This window comes from Mugil cephalus, chromosome 4 (assembly GCF_022458985.1).
Source record: "Mugil cephalus isolate CIBA_MC_2020 chromosome 4, CIBA_Mcephalus_1.1, whole genome shotgun sequence".
Taxonomy (NCBI): domain Eukaryota; kingdom Metazoa; phylum Chordata; class Actinopteri; order Mugiliformes; family Mugilidae; genus Mugil; species Mugil cephalus.
Genome location: NC_061773.1, coordinates 7,593,646 through 7,607,847, shown reverse-complemented (window position 1 = coordinate 7,607,847; position 14,202 = coordinate 7,593,646). Strand labels below are relative to the sequence as shown.

At 44.0% G+C, this 14,202-nt stretch overlaps 1 protein-coding gene across 2 annotated transcripts in view; it reads left to right on the top strand.

Moving 5' to 3' along the window:
• Positions 1–9,666, top strand: part of trim62.1 (tripartite motif containing 62, tandem duplicate 1) — a 29,699-nt gene extending 20,033 nt beyond the window's left edge. Inside the window, exons 4-6 of one of the 2 annotated variants that reach the window (XM_047582326.1) lie at positions 1,653–1,981; positions 3,794–3,909; positions 6,943–9,666. In XM_047582326.1, coding sequence (XP_047438282.1) covers positions 1,653–1,981; positions 3,794–3,909; positions 6,943–7,493 — 996 coding nt within the window. In that variant the 3' untranslated portion in view covers positions 7,494–9,666. The remainder of the gene's footprint in view (positions 1–1,652; positions 1,982–3,793; positions 3,910–6,942) is intronic. The other variant, XM_047582327.1, reaches the window with a different exon arrangement.
• The last annotated feature ends 4,536 nt before the right edge of the window (positions 9,667–14,202 follow it).

The window sequence follows — 14,202 nt, the reverse complement described above, 5'->3', positions numbered from 1 at the left end:
GAGCACTTCAGGACCCGAGAGAGAGAGAGAGAGAGAGAGAGAGCCAGGCCTGTCCATCTCATCGACTCGCTCTAACTGCTAGATGTAGGCCTTTCAGCTGCCCCTGCTTCACATTAGAAATGAGCTGATCTCATTAGATTTGCGTCCATTTGCACAGAGTGCCCTGCCTGGAACAAGTCCGCGCTCTGCCCGCATTGATCTCTGATGCGTTTAGGCAGCTGACAATGAAATGCCTTTCTTCTGCGTTTCTTCTTTCGTTTTGTTAAATGTCTAGGTTGCTTAAGAATACGCTTTGATTCAGGATATTCAGAAGATGATACAATTCCATCTTTTCACCTCTAAAGAAACTTTTGATGAATAAAATCTGTGGCGTTCACCTTTAATGTTAAGCTGAGCTCGTCTTTGTTGCTGAGACTGAGAAGGGAATTCTCTCTTTTGACTGAATATGACGGCCTTGCACTCCAATTTGAGGCCTTGGCCATGTGTGCAGACTGGGGCTGCCGTCTGAATAATTGTGTCTTATTCACATACCCACCAGGGGTTCCCTTAATAATCACATGCTGCCATGAAAAGGAGACAGCCTGCTGTCTCCAAGGGCTGCAAACATCCTCTCAGTGCCATCACAGCCTGCTGGGCCAAAACGGCAAACACGTCAGTGTGACTGATGGCTGGGCTGCCGCAGTCATCCTCCTCCTCCTCCTCCTCCTCTTCCTCCTCCTCCCGACACCAGTTTTCAACTCTTAACGAGGTAGGGGGGCTGAATAGCTGGCCACCTTGGTGTCATAGCTCATGCTTAGTGAGAAACAGTCATCCTAACAACAGGTTCCCACAGGCAGAGAATACCTGGGCATGAGCGGAGACAGGCCGGCTGTTTGAAGGGGATCGTTCCACTGTTTAGGGAAGTGTAATTAAAGCATAGATCACAAAGATGAGAGGACCTCTCGAAATTCCCTTCAGACAAAATAGAGTTTCATCTTAAATTCTTGCTCATCAGTCGTTCATTCGCTCTGATTCTGAGATGCTCTTTGCTGGACGGATGTTCTCTTTTGAGTCTTTGCACAAACATGACAGTTTGGGAAAGTTTTTATAACTGTCCAGCGTCAGAAGCCGCAAACTAAAAGCCTCCTGTGTCCAGTGTTCAACACCCCGCGCCTTTGTTCTGACACTCAGATCATGAATTCTCTTTGATACACAGCTTCACATTTTCCCTCTTGAGCTGCAAATAATTTTCTTGACTCTTTAACGTCCACGCTGCTGCTCCGTGTAAACTGCTCTGTTCAGCTATTCTGTGTCTTGTAATCAGCTGATTCCTACAAAGGATGTCCTCCGTGGTCCCTGTCCTGCTGGACTTCTTTTTTTTTTTTGGGTTATTTCTTGTTTCTCCTGTTTAAGAGCTTCTTTACTTTCTCCATGTTGCTATACACACTGTGCTCCGAGAGCCTCTTAAAATCAATACATGTACAAGCTCAGTCGATGAATGTTAATGTAATATTAACGGAGCACTGTGTAATTATTGACCCTTGTCTAATTAAAAGTCGCCTATTGTGACTGAAATACCCACTATATAAAGTCCACAGTCCTGCAGTGACTTTTATTAATAGCCCACCTGAGAGTGGTTTTTATTCATCACATCTTTGCCTTCTGTTTTTCAGTCCTCAGCTAAGAGTCTGCGTGCGACCATCGGCGATGCATTTGAGCGCCTTCACCGCTTCCTGCGTGAGCGCCAGAAGAGCATGCTGGAGGAGCTCGAGATGGACACGGCCCGAAAGCTGGCCGACATCGAGCACAAGATCCAGCGCTACAGCCAGCAGCTGCGCGACGTCAAGGAGGGGATCCAGATCCTGCAGGAGCGCCTCAACGAGACGGGGCGACACGACTTCCTGGAGGGTGTGGCCGTCACTTCTGAGAGGTGCTTCACCTGCTCCGCGTTCGCTGAAACAGCCCCAGTATCATCACTGCAGGCCAATCAGAAAATGCGGTTGTAAATACATTTATTTTTAAGAAGGATTAGGTTTACCTTAGGACATATGGTGGTAAAAATGTTATGATAATACCTCACGACGTGCCAAGTGTTTGTTCCGCTTGTAGCAACTGAACGTCAGGAGAAAGTACTGATTTGAGCAGCAGCCTCCGTTAATCCCTGAGCAGATGGAGAGTTGGGCCTAAAATAAACCAACTGTAATGATTAATCTGTGAGGGCGGCTTGAGGGCGGTTTAATTGAACGGTTTAATAACTGTAAAAAGCAGCTTGATGAGGTTTAGTAAAGAGTTAATCGGACTCACTGTTTCAAACATCACTGCATCATTTAATTACACTTAAAGATAGAGTTTTGAAGTTTGTTAGATGAGCGTATTATTCAATCTAAAATAAGGGTGGCAAATATAGTCTCTACAAAGAAAAGTAGTGGAAGAACAGACAAATGTAGCAGCTGTAAAATGTGACTCAACTCTTCCCTCCATTTCTTCTTTTATATTCCCACAGGCCTGGTCTTGTACAGTGGCTTGTGTTAACATGCTTAACCGTGGTGCATTTGTTTGATGAACAAGGGAAAAGCAAGTTAAACAATGTTTCACTGGAAAAAAAAAAGTGTCTATTTTTTTCCCATCCTACACGAATGCAGGTCTTGTTTCTTCACCAGTATTGAAAACACATAAAAAACCCTATAGATGAGTTCTGTCATAGTATCGTTTATATGAAGTCAGACGACAAATTTAAGAAAAAATCTGAACAGTTACAGTACAGGAACTTACTGATGAATTTAATATTTTTAGTTTTTGTTATCGCCTTCACAGTCACCAGTCAGTCGGTGCAATTGGCAGGTTTTCGACCGACATGTCGGACCCTCCTCTCCACCCGCCTCAACAAGTTAATGTTGTTTAAAGGAAGAAAAGAAATAAATGTCTCAAAAAAGAGTGTAGTTCCAAAGTCAAGTCAAAGAGGGTTTTATTGTAATCTCAACCACATACACCAGGTGCAGGTGTACAAGACACACAGCATAGAGTGCGTGTGTTCAGGCTTATGCAGACAATACAAACACTGCCAACTGTGCAAGAACGAGAAACAATGCAAAGACAAACAATACAATACAATACAATACATACAGTGCAAAACACTTGGGAGACAATGCACCTATAAATAAATAAAAACCATTACACACAACAGAGAGCGACTCTGACTAATAAGCAGACTAACAGAATACCTTTAACCCATGATGCTGTTAGGCTCTGCTAGCTAAGAGGAAGTTACCTGTATGTGGTCAGAGAAGTTGGGTATTTGCCCCAAATCCCCTGTAACACATTATATGCACTAATGTTCAAGAGCCATAAAAACAGAATGATTGAATTTTAGAACCACAAATTTGAATATAAGCTGCTGTATGATCGGTGTATAAATAAATTCATTTATTTCTGTGTGTTTTAATAGCAAGAAATATCTGCACAATTAACACAAGGACATGTGAGTCCGGAAAATGAGTTTTATTGCAGCCAGTATAATTGCTGTGTTTCACTCAGTGTCTTGCCTGAGCTCTGAACTGCGTAGAGGATAAGTGCTCTAAGTGATTCATGAAGAGGTTCATACTGAATCTTCCTCTGCTCTTTATCACTGACACATTCATCTCCGCGGCTTCGGATCCGAAAGCAGTTTGTCAGCTGTTAAATGTCAACAGTGGCACCTTTCAAATTCTCAAACCAGATTAATTTAGTGAGGAATCGCCTTTGTGGGTTGAACAAGAGGCAGCTTTATTTAAGGAAATTGGATTTGGACTGTTATTGATCTGTTTTTCTGTCCCAGGATTAAAGGGAAGATACATGAGACCAATCTGACGTACGAGGACTTCCCGACATCCAAGTACATGGGGCCCTTACAGTACACAATATGGAAATCACTCTTCCAGGACATTTCACCAGGTATGTGACAGGAATCACAGGTACTGAAGGGAAAGTTGGTTGATTGCCCTCTTGCACAGCGGTTATCTGAGTAGATCAATACCACTCATGTCCTTTCATTAAGTATGAGGCCACAGGTGAAAAGATGGCGGGATTAGCTCATGAATGCTGAAGCACAGAGGAGCAGCTATCCTGGCTCTGTCCTAAACTAATAAACAGCACCTTACAGGACCTCTATTTATGTCTGACACTATCTCGGCTTCATTTATGTTTTACATATTAAACAAACAAGGAACAAGGTGATCCTTGTACCTTGTACCTCAAATAACTTTTAATTCCACCCCTTAAGATAAGCATATTTTGTCTGTCTTTAATATCTTTAGATTTACGGTAAAGATAGTAGTCAAGTCAGTGGCATCATCTGAAGTCAGATTTATGGTTCTCAGTCAGATTTACGCCCTGTAACCTCAAGTGCACCTGCCCAGACGTGTAACTACACGTCGCAGTGAAGTGCAGACCAGAACAAATGTGAGCGGTCTGAAGACACATTTCTTAATCCACGTCTCAGCCGCAGAAAAAGGACAGAAAATTCTTCAGTCTAGAAGAAGATGAAATTGCTCCTCACCATTTTTTTAAACTCCACCATGAGTCACCCAGTCTCCACAGTGTAAAGACACAGTAGTAATCCAGCTTTAATATTGCTTGGATGCTTTTGAGGTTGGTCCTGGAGACTGGACCGTCAGTGGTGGCCAGCACTCACTCACAGGAGAATATTAAGAATAATGTGTTGTGGATTTTTTAAATTTCTCTTTTTTTTTTATAAAACTCCCTCAGTCAATTCCCCCATTCCAGGACGGTGCCGGCTGAGAGGAGGCCGGGCCGTTTCTCGGCCTCCCTTGACTGGCTGCCAAATGAAACAATTGGTTACGATCCATCACCAGCGAGTTGCCAGAGAGGCAACAAAGTCATTCCCCCATCATCCCTCATCTCTGACTGTCACCGGTCGGTTAGAGGGAATAACTGCGAGGCCCTGTGCCGCTCTCTTCCCTCTTCTCGTGTTCCCCGGGAAAAATGGATCTCCTCTGATGTGTGTTTGCCTGCGTGTTTCTTCGTATGACACACAGAGCCGCTCGGGCTATGAAATTTTTATGAGTCGGTTGTAACAAACACTCAGGACGTCATTGACCGGAGAAGTCATTGTCCTGTCCGCTGGCCGGACGCCAGACGTCTCACCCCCATTTATCCCAGCTGATACACAGGAACAGGGAATTGCATGTCAGAGTCAGAGTCAGAATCAGAATCACTTTATTGATCCCAGGGGGAAGTTACTTTTCGTTACAGCAGCTCTTACTTAAAGTGTACCAGTGTTAAGAACAAAGAGCAATGTAGGCAATAAGAATAAGTAAGAGGAAGTAGACAATCATAGTAAGAATACACGCATCAATGTAAAAAATATAAGAAATATGTACAAGCATAAGTTAAACTGTATGATAACATTGAATATGGGGTATTGCACAGCGGGAAATTACTGCACAGAAATTATTGCACATGCTGAGTCCAGAGTCCAGTAGTATATAAGGAAATATGTACAAGTACAGGAACATAAAGTGAAATCAGCCTGCAGCACGTCATGGAGTGGGTTCAACTCATGTCGCACTCTTTCCTGAATCTGCGCTATGTAAAAGAGAATGGGGACGAGAAGTTATTTTTCCTTCTAACATGGCTCCAGTTCCTCAGAAAAACCACATAATTGCAAAGAGAAACGGCCTCTTCGGGCCCTGTGAGCTGTGGCAGCTCCTCCCATCGCTGTAATTACCGCTTCCCTGGGTTGTTTGCACTCTAGGCATGGCCACATATCGCTTCAATTGGGCTACGCTATCAGAGTCCGGAGACCACTTGACTTTGACGTCGCAGTTTATGCAGAGAGATAAAAAGAGATTATAAAAAGTGAATTATGATGCACACGTGCGACAGTTGCACGCGTACAACTCGGTTTCATTTTCATTAAATTAGAATTCAGCTGGAGTTGGGTGTGCCCAGTAATTACAAGCCATCAATCATGTTCTACCAGGGGGCATGGCTCTGATCACCTCCTCACACTCTGGCTGCAGTGTGTATGTATTTATATAGCATACTCTAATGCTGCAAGGTTGTTTGTCTTAAATGGTGTGTTCACTCAATATAAAAAAAAACAATGTTATTTCTCACAAAGCTCTCTACTGGAACCTTGGAATACAGATACGATTTATTTATTAGTAGTAAATCTCCTGGACAGAATAGCAGACAAAAGAGGAGCGTTTAGGAAGAAGAGATATTTAGCAACAGGCTCATTGAATTTCACGATATAAAATTTGGATTTTTAAATTTGACAAAACTGAATCATGTTTGGATTTATACTTATTCTGTGGAATAAGTGGTAAGTGGTGAAATATTGTGATGAATAGTTTTTATTTATCAAATAACTAACTCAACTAACTCAGTAACTAAATTAAAACACATAAAGTTTATTCCTGGAGAATTATCCACAGTCCAGGGAATCAAAAGGTTTCAAAACCAACACAATTTGAAACAATGCAAGTAGAAAACGGAAGAGGCTGCAATTTATAATACACATTATGCAAAGTCTGACCCTGAATATGAAAGGTTAAACGATGCCTATTTGAGGTAAAGTTCTCATCCTTCAATTACAATATAAACCCATTAATACTGTGACAGAATCACTGTGGTTGTGCTCTGTCATGTTTGAAACCAGTTGCACAGTAAATAGACGCCTGTCACAGTTACACAACAATGCCAGTGTGGGGTTTTCACCTTAACGTTCAGCTCTCCTGCAGAGTCCTGCTGGTGCCACAGCATCTGTTGCAAGACTCTGTTCATCTTGTTTCCAGTAGTTCTTTATGATGGAGGTTTGAGGTGCTGAGGACGACTCCACTGCCCCTTCAGTTTCACCTGAGTCACAGCTTATTGATTTATTTGTTTGCTGCGTTTATCCAAACTATCTGTTCACTGAAATAAATGCCGACTCACTGTTTCAATTTCCGTTTTCTCCTTCAGTGCCGGCCGCTTTGACCCTCGACCCCATCACCGCCCACCAAAGACTGATCCTCTCGGACGACTGCACCATCGTGGCCTACGGGAATCTGCACCCGCAGCCTCTGCAGGATTCCCCGCGCCGCTTTGACGTGGAAGTGTCTGTCCTGGGCGCAGAGGGCTTCGTGTCCGGCGTTCACTACTGGGAGGTGATGGTGTCGGAGAAGACGCAGTGGATGATCGGCGTGGCCAACGAGACAGTCAGCCGCAAAGGCAGCATCCAGATCCAGCCGAGCCGCGGCTTCTACTGCATCGTCATGCACGACGGGAACCAGTACAGCGCCTGCACCGAGCCCTGGACCCGCCTCAACGTCAAGAGCAAGCTAGAGAAGGTGGGGGTGTACCTGGACTACCCCAAAGGCCTGCTCATCTTCTACAACGCGGACGACATGTCCTGGCTCTACACCTACCGAGAGAAATTCCCCGCTAAGGTCTTCCCCTACTTCAGCCCCGGCCAGAGCCACGCCAACGGCAAGAATGTGCAGCCGCTGCGAATCAACACTGTGCGCCTTTAAGAGCTACACGTACCTGGGGCGGTCTGTCCTGGCAGACGAATCCATCATAGATTAATTGAATTGTGTGTTGCAAAAGCTGTTCAAGAAATAAGTTTAATAGGGTGTTTGAAATGTTCCTTTCTTTTTGTTCGGTGTTAGGAATTGTTCTTGATGTTGCTCTTAAAACGTGCGCTGGTTTTCTGTACTTTTCTGTTTTTGGACTCGGAACAAACACGGCCTGCACACGAGCCTCGTTCTGAAAAGATGACACTAAATGGGGACAGGGGGACACCTGGGCTCCTCTGGGGTCTGTGGCAGCAGTGAAGACGAAAAGAAAAAAAGAAAAAATAGTCCCTCCCTTTTAGCGTTACTGTCCACCTTGCACACTCCCAGGGGACCACTGCTCTCCGTATGAGGCCCCGCTCCTCCTCGACGTCTCCTCTCCCTGTCCAAGTGGACGGTGAAGACCGGTTACCAGTCCTCTCCGTGCTGTACAGTCGGCTTAGCTTTGTTCGTGGAATGTGATTGACAGCGCTCGGCTTTTGGTTGGCCAGAGATTGGCTCTGAACTCCTCTTCTGTTGGCACTTTTCTTTTTACTTGTTTCTGAGATTTTAGATTCTCCCGGAGGTCATGTGCAAATGTGTCTGTACAGTGTTTATCATTGCAAGGACATCTCCTGTTCTTTGTGCACCAGCGATTATCCATGTCACCTTCAGAATGAATGGAAAAAAATAGAATACAGTCGGCCCGTCTCTGTTCAGGGTGGAGGTGGGCGGACTGTCTGCGTAGAGGGGCTGGTCGTGCAGAAACATGCTGCTATTGGTGGAGTAAGGACTTTTAAGTTTGTATATATAATATCAGATATCTTCATGCCCGCCCAACGTTCTTCCACATTAGTGTTGCATTCAAATACATTTCTGCTTCCAGTCATGAGGTTTAATCATTTTGTCTTAATATCAAATGAAAATCAGAGCAGAGACGTGTGCTTGTCAACGTGTACGATGTGAAATTCTAAAGATTCAAAGATCGGCTCTCGCTCACGGAGACCAGCTGTTGCTTCTCATTTGAAACAATTTAAATGTAAATTAAACTGAGCCGTATGTTCGGAGGAATCAAATAAACCGTTGATCAGCGGATGAACTCGAGCACTAAAATGCTTTCTCTCTCGCGACTGGCATCTCCCAAGACTGCTGCTGTGTTACGTAACTAGAACACCGGTGATAAGTCCTCTGAGGCTCCGACATGTCGATGTCTTGGCCCCTCAAGTGCTCTTGTTTTTCATTAATTGTACACAAGTCCTGAGGATTCTGCTTATGTCCCTCGGCCAAGTCCAGCGTACTGAGAAACACATCTGTGGTTGGGCGGGAAAGTGCACAAGTGTTTAATTTTTTATTTTTTTTGCAGCCTGGTTCAGCTGTAATTTCAAATCCAGCTTTGGTTGTGGCTGATAAACCTCCGAGACATTCCCATGCAGTGGCCAACAGTGAATACTTTGGGATCAGATTTTTCCTCTTTGGGAAATAAATATATATAAATGAACAAGCTAAAAAAAAAAAAAAAACACTACAACCTCCTTTTGCCACTGTATTTTCCTGCCTTTGTGTGTGTGTGTGTGTCGTCTGTGTTGTCCATTGAAAAGAAAATTGGGGCAGTGCCCTTGTTTTCGTAGGAAGTGATTCAAGTATGTGCAGTAAGATGCAAACTAGGGTCAAATTGTGAGCAAAATTATTCCTGGCGTTTGTCTTAGCTTGCACAGATCTGCAGGGGCCTGTGAGTTATCCAGAAGTTATCTGAACAATGCTGCTCACGGGCAAACGAGAGAACACGTCGCTCAGCAACATTTTAGGTTCAGACGATCGGGACCGTGTTCAAGTCGATGTATCTTAAAATAAAACCCGGCTGCAGGTTGAAACTGAACTTGACCCCAGTTTGCTTTGAGCTTTCGTAAAGAATTTGAATATTCAGAAGGAGATTATTGCGAGGCGGTGTTGGGTAACGGCGATGGATGGTGGTGAGACAAATGATTAAAAATGATTCTAATGACTATGACACTTTTAATGGTTATAATGATGATTGTGTCTTCTGATGATGGCGACTGCGCACCCATCATTGTGTGAACACACTCTAGTGTGCTTTTGCTGCTGGAGGTTTGTGTGAAATGTTTTAATGTACAATAAAGGACTTTGAAAATCAGGCGGCCCCCGTTGACTGTTTCCCGGTTCGACTTCACGCCGTGACCGCGGAGAGCGGTGGCTTTTCGCTGGGGATGGACTAATGTGTGTCTTTGTCTCTCCTTGGGGTCTCAATAAATCTGTACAGTGCACTAAAAATGGAGCGCGCCAGGCAGATTCATGCCCTGACCTTCACAAGGAAGATCAGAGGTTTCATGAGATGATTTGCAGTTTTGAATGAAGGGGACAAACTCTGCTACGCTAAATTGACTTTTTATGTGGACAGTTGTCATAAGGGATTTTACTCCTTCAGGTCTATGAAACCTTTTCAAAAGCCAAGTTATCTCTGTGTGCCAGGAGTCGTCAAGCTAACATGCTGATTATTAACAAGTCTATGTTCTCTAAACTGATCAGGCATAACATTATGACCACCTTCCTAATATTGTGTAGGTTTCTCTTGTGTTTTCAAACCAGTTGTGGGTCATCAGAGAATAGACATGGTCCTTCTGAGGGTGTCCTGTGGTGTCTGGTAACAGGATGTTGTTAGTGGGGGTCTTTGGGTTCTGTAGGTTGAGGGGAGGGGCCTCTATGGATCATCCCACAGATACTTAATCAGTTTGGGATCTGGTGAATGCGGAGGCCGGGAAGCATGTCTGGGAGGCACACGAATCCTATTTGGAATCTATAGCTTTGCCTCTGCTTGTCAATACCTGCTCCACTTTAGGGAGCTTCATGCCAGACATTTTAGTCGAGATGTGCCAACCTCTCCGCTCTGCTGTAAGCTCTCCAGCAGGGAGATGGGAGGCGGGAGGCTGTGCACTTTTTCCATTATTCTTCCCTGTCGTTGAGTCGTCTGAAGCTCGAGCTTGCGACATGATGAATAAAAAAAAAAAAAAAAAAAAAATGCCTGCTGGAGATCAGCGTTCCCCTCGCAGCAGGTGGGCCTCAACCTTCAATAGGTCCTCTTCATCTGCCATCTGTGACACTTCTGAATGAATGAGCTGCAGAGGAGAAGCTGTTGCACAGTTCGAAAATAGTGAAACGGCGACCGAAAGTCTGAGTCATGCTCCGCATCAGAAAGCCAGTGAGCAATATGTTTCCGTGTGGCTTTGTACTCTACGGTTTCATTATTTCACACTCAGAAGCCTCTGAGTTGCGTTGCATCATGATTACAGCTTCTGCACAACAAAATGTGCCGTTTGAAGCTGGGACATTCAGTCGGAGCAGACCCCCTCAGGACCAGGGGTTTCATATTCTCAGCTTTGATTCTGGGCACTTTTCACAGCTTACCCCAGCGATTAGAGGCATTTTCATCCGAGCAGAAGGTGTCCGTCCTGTAATAGACATCTCCACCCGAGGGGCAGCCTCCATTAAAAAGTCAGGGAGCTGTCCTTTGAGAGACATGTATCTGATTCCAGTCTGACAGGGCCCTCCTGAGGCGGGAGTGTAAGGTTTTTAATCTTGTAAGTGAGGGAAAAAGCAGAAGCGAAGACTCACTTTCTTCTTCTTCAGCTTAAGAACATGAGCTATGGCGCTGATGGCGGGAACAAATCTGCCATCTATATTATTTTACAGGTCTCGAGGATACTCATTACACCGTAAAACTGTAAACAGCCGCAGGATTTTTTAGGCAAACAGCTGAAACAATTAGTTGACCAAGCACAAAGATAAACAGCTTATGAAATGTGAGGTTTACTGCTTTTATCTAGAGCTGTTATTGGCAAACGCTCTGCTGTTGGATACTGTTGCTCAGACCGTCTCATTACATGGTAAACAATCGATATTAACTACACCAATCAAGCATAATATTATGACCGTCTTCCTAATAAGAACAGGAAGTTTTTATTGTCATTGTCCGCTGAAAAACAACTGAATACAGTCGGGCAGGTCTTTGGCTCAGGAGCAAAACAAATAGAAACGATAGCAGCATAAAGATAAAACATAATATGGTGTAGGTCTCCTTTGTGCAGTATCAACGTCAGCTGCCTGTTCATGCTGTCAGCACGTTTGGAGGTGATGGTTATTAACCATCTGGAGATTGTTGGTTTTTTTTTTTAAATGTTTTTATGGTGCACACATGAATGGATAATGACTGCATCTCCACCGTGCTTCCTGTAACCTCTCTCCCACAGACATGTCCGGGTTGTTCGTGGTATTGTGCATTTGCATGTAATCACAAAAATTATAAAACTGTCACTCCAGATTTCACCCCTCGAGGCGTTGCTTGTGTCTGCAAGTGTTTGCATCCTGTTCCAGAACAAAGAGTCTTCTTTCGTTGCTTCTATGTGAAACGCTACACAAACTTTAGCTGGAAAACAAGTGTTTATTGGTTATTAGAGATCGCGCACATTGCTGCGTTGACTTTTATTGCTCCAGTTGACCTCATGGTATATATAGAAAAAAAGAAGTAGTGGCATCAGATTTAAAGCTAGATGAATAACTCTGTATACAAGGTCACCAAGTTTTCCATATAATGAGTCTTTTGTGTCCATACACAATAACACTCATATACACTGAGCAGCCATAACATTATGACCACCTTCCTAATATTGTGTAGGTCTCTCTTGTGCCAAAACAGTTGTAACTCATCAGGGAATGGACATGGACCTTCCTAGGGTGTCCTGTGGTGTCTGGTAACAAGATGTTGTTGGTCTGGTCTAGGTGGGTGGTACGTGTCCAAGTAACATCCGCATGAATGCCAGTTTTTTTACAGTTTATCTCCTTTTGGACACCAAAGAATCAAAAGCTGCCCAGCTCTGAACAGTGTACCCTCCTGACTCTGAAATCAAAGCAGAGACAAAATAATTGAATTGTAGATGAAGCCGAAGGATTACTGGTCTGACTGGGAGCTTTTAAATCACTTGTGGGCGTCTTGTTAAAGCAATAAAGTTTAACGGAGAGATCTCCACTCAGAGTTTCTTGATCTTTTCAAACCCGTCTCACAGAGCACAGCTCCCTGCACTGAATAGCAACAACTTCATGACAGAGGAGGAAGCGCGAAGCAGCCATCCCTCTGAATGTCATCATGCCCTCTTTTAGACTCCAACCCTCAGACACGCACAAAGAAAGAGCGCTTGTTAAACTTTTGTCTGTTCACACCGTTGTCAGCAGAGAGCTAGGAGCAATTATTTTGCTGTGGGTACATCAGGACTTTTACAGCAGTGCGCTGCAGTTTGAAGTCTGCATGGAAAGAAGAGGCGTGCACACCCCCTGACTCAATCAAACACGAGACAACCTAAAAATGTTAGATCCTAATACTGTTTCCCCGAGTCCTCGTCGTCTCCTCTCGTGTTTCATGCTAAAGCTCATCTATCAAACATCTGCTGAGCTCCACAGCCTCGGGTCGTTGCTGTTGTGTCTTAGTGCCCTCTGGTGTCGACATGTGTCCCTGCTCAGTGGGGTCGGGCCCGACACACTTGTCACTTTTGCTGACATTAATTTTTCTCCAGTTACACAACAATGTATTTCTTTGTATCGTCTTACCTGTTTTCATACCAGTCTCCGTGGATACGCTCACAGCGAGACCAGCTGAGAAAAGGGGGGAGGAAAACCTGGCTCAGCATTTTGTGGTTTGCTGGTATTATCACACAGCACCTCCAGCAATGACAGGGAGATTTTGAAAACTTGTGGGTCTTTACTGCAGTCGTGACTCTTTTACAAATGATTTTCTTTCTTTTTTTTGTATTGTTACATTCTTCATTAAATTTTCATAGTAATATATCTCTCTGTGTGGTACATATAGGATCAAACCGAGCGAGCTGGTGTGAAGGTCCTGAAGTGGAAAAACAACAACCACGTACCCATGCTATGTGTCTTTTAAGGAAGCACTTTTAAATAAATAAATAAATAAAATTCTGTTTGATTAAATTCACAGTACGAGGTGGAGGAGAAGAACAGGGAGAGCAGCTGGGAGGTGAAAGACGGATAAAAGCCGCCACAGAGTCAAATGACGAGACGGATAAAGGAGCACGTTGACCATCAAGCCAAGGCAGCAGGGTTTCAGGTTTTTGTGCACCGCGTAAAACTCATGTTACTGAAAGTAATTCATCAAGTATTGTTGTCGTGTTAATGTATTCATCGTGCTCGATGGCTGAGCTCCTCTGAGGGACTGACGCTAGAATCTCGCCAGATTCAGAGAAACGCTTTTAGTACATATGCTGTTTTGTTGTTGTTCTCAAGAGCTGAATAAATAAGAAGGTTCAAGCACGAATCTGAAGATACAGACTAGCTGCTAGCTTAGCATTAAGAATAGAATTAAATGATAAAATCTTTCTAAGGCTCACTGATCTCCATCTTATGTCGCTGAGTTTTTTTAGCTAATCTACAGGAAGGCAGCCACAGTTTAGCAGGATTAACTAGCCAGGCAACCAGAAGAGACTCTCGAACATGTTAGCGACCGGTTTCTTGTAGCAATTTAAGCATGAAGCCTGAAAACAATGGCAAGGCATAACTCCCTGCAAACAGCTAAAGCAAACACAAAGAATCTGATAATGATACAGACACAAGATGTAGCTGATCGATGTTACATCAGCCACATCTCGTTTTTGTTTGTGGAATA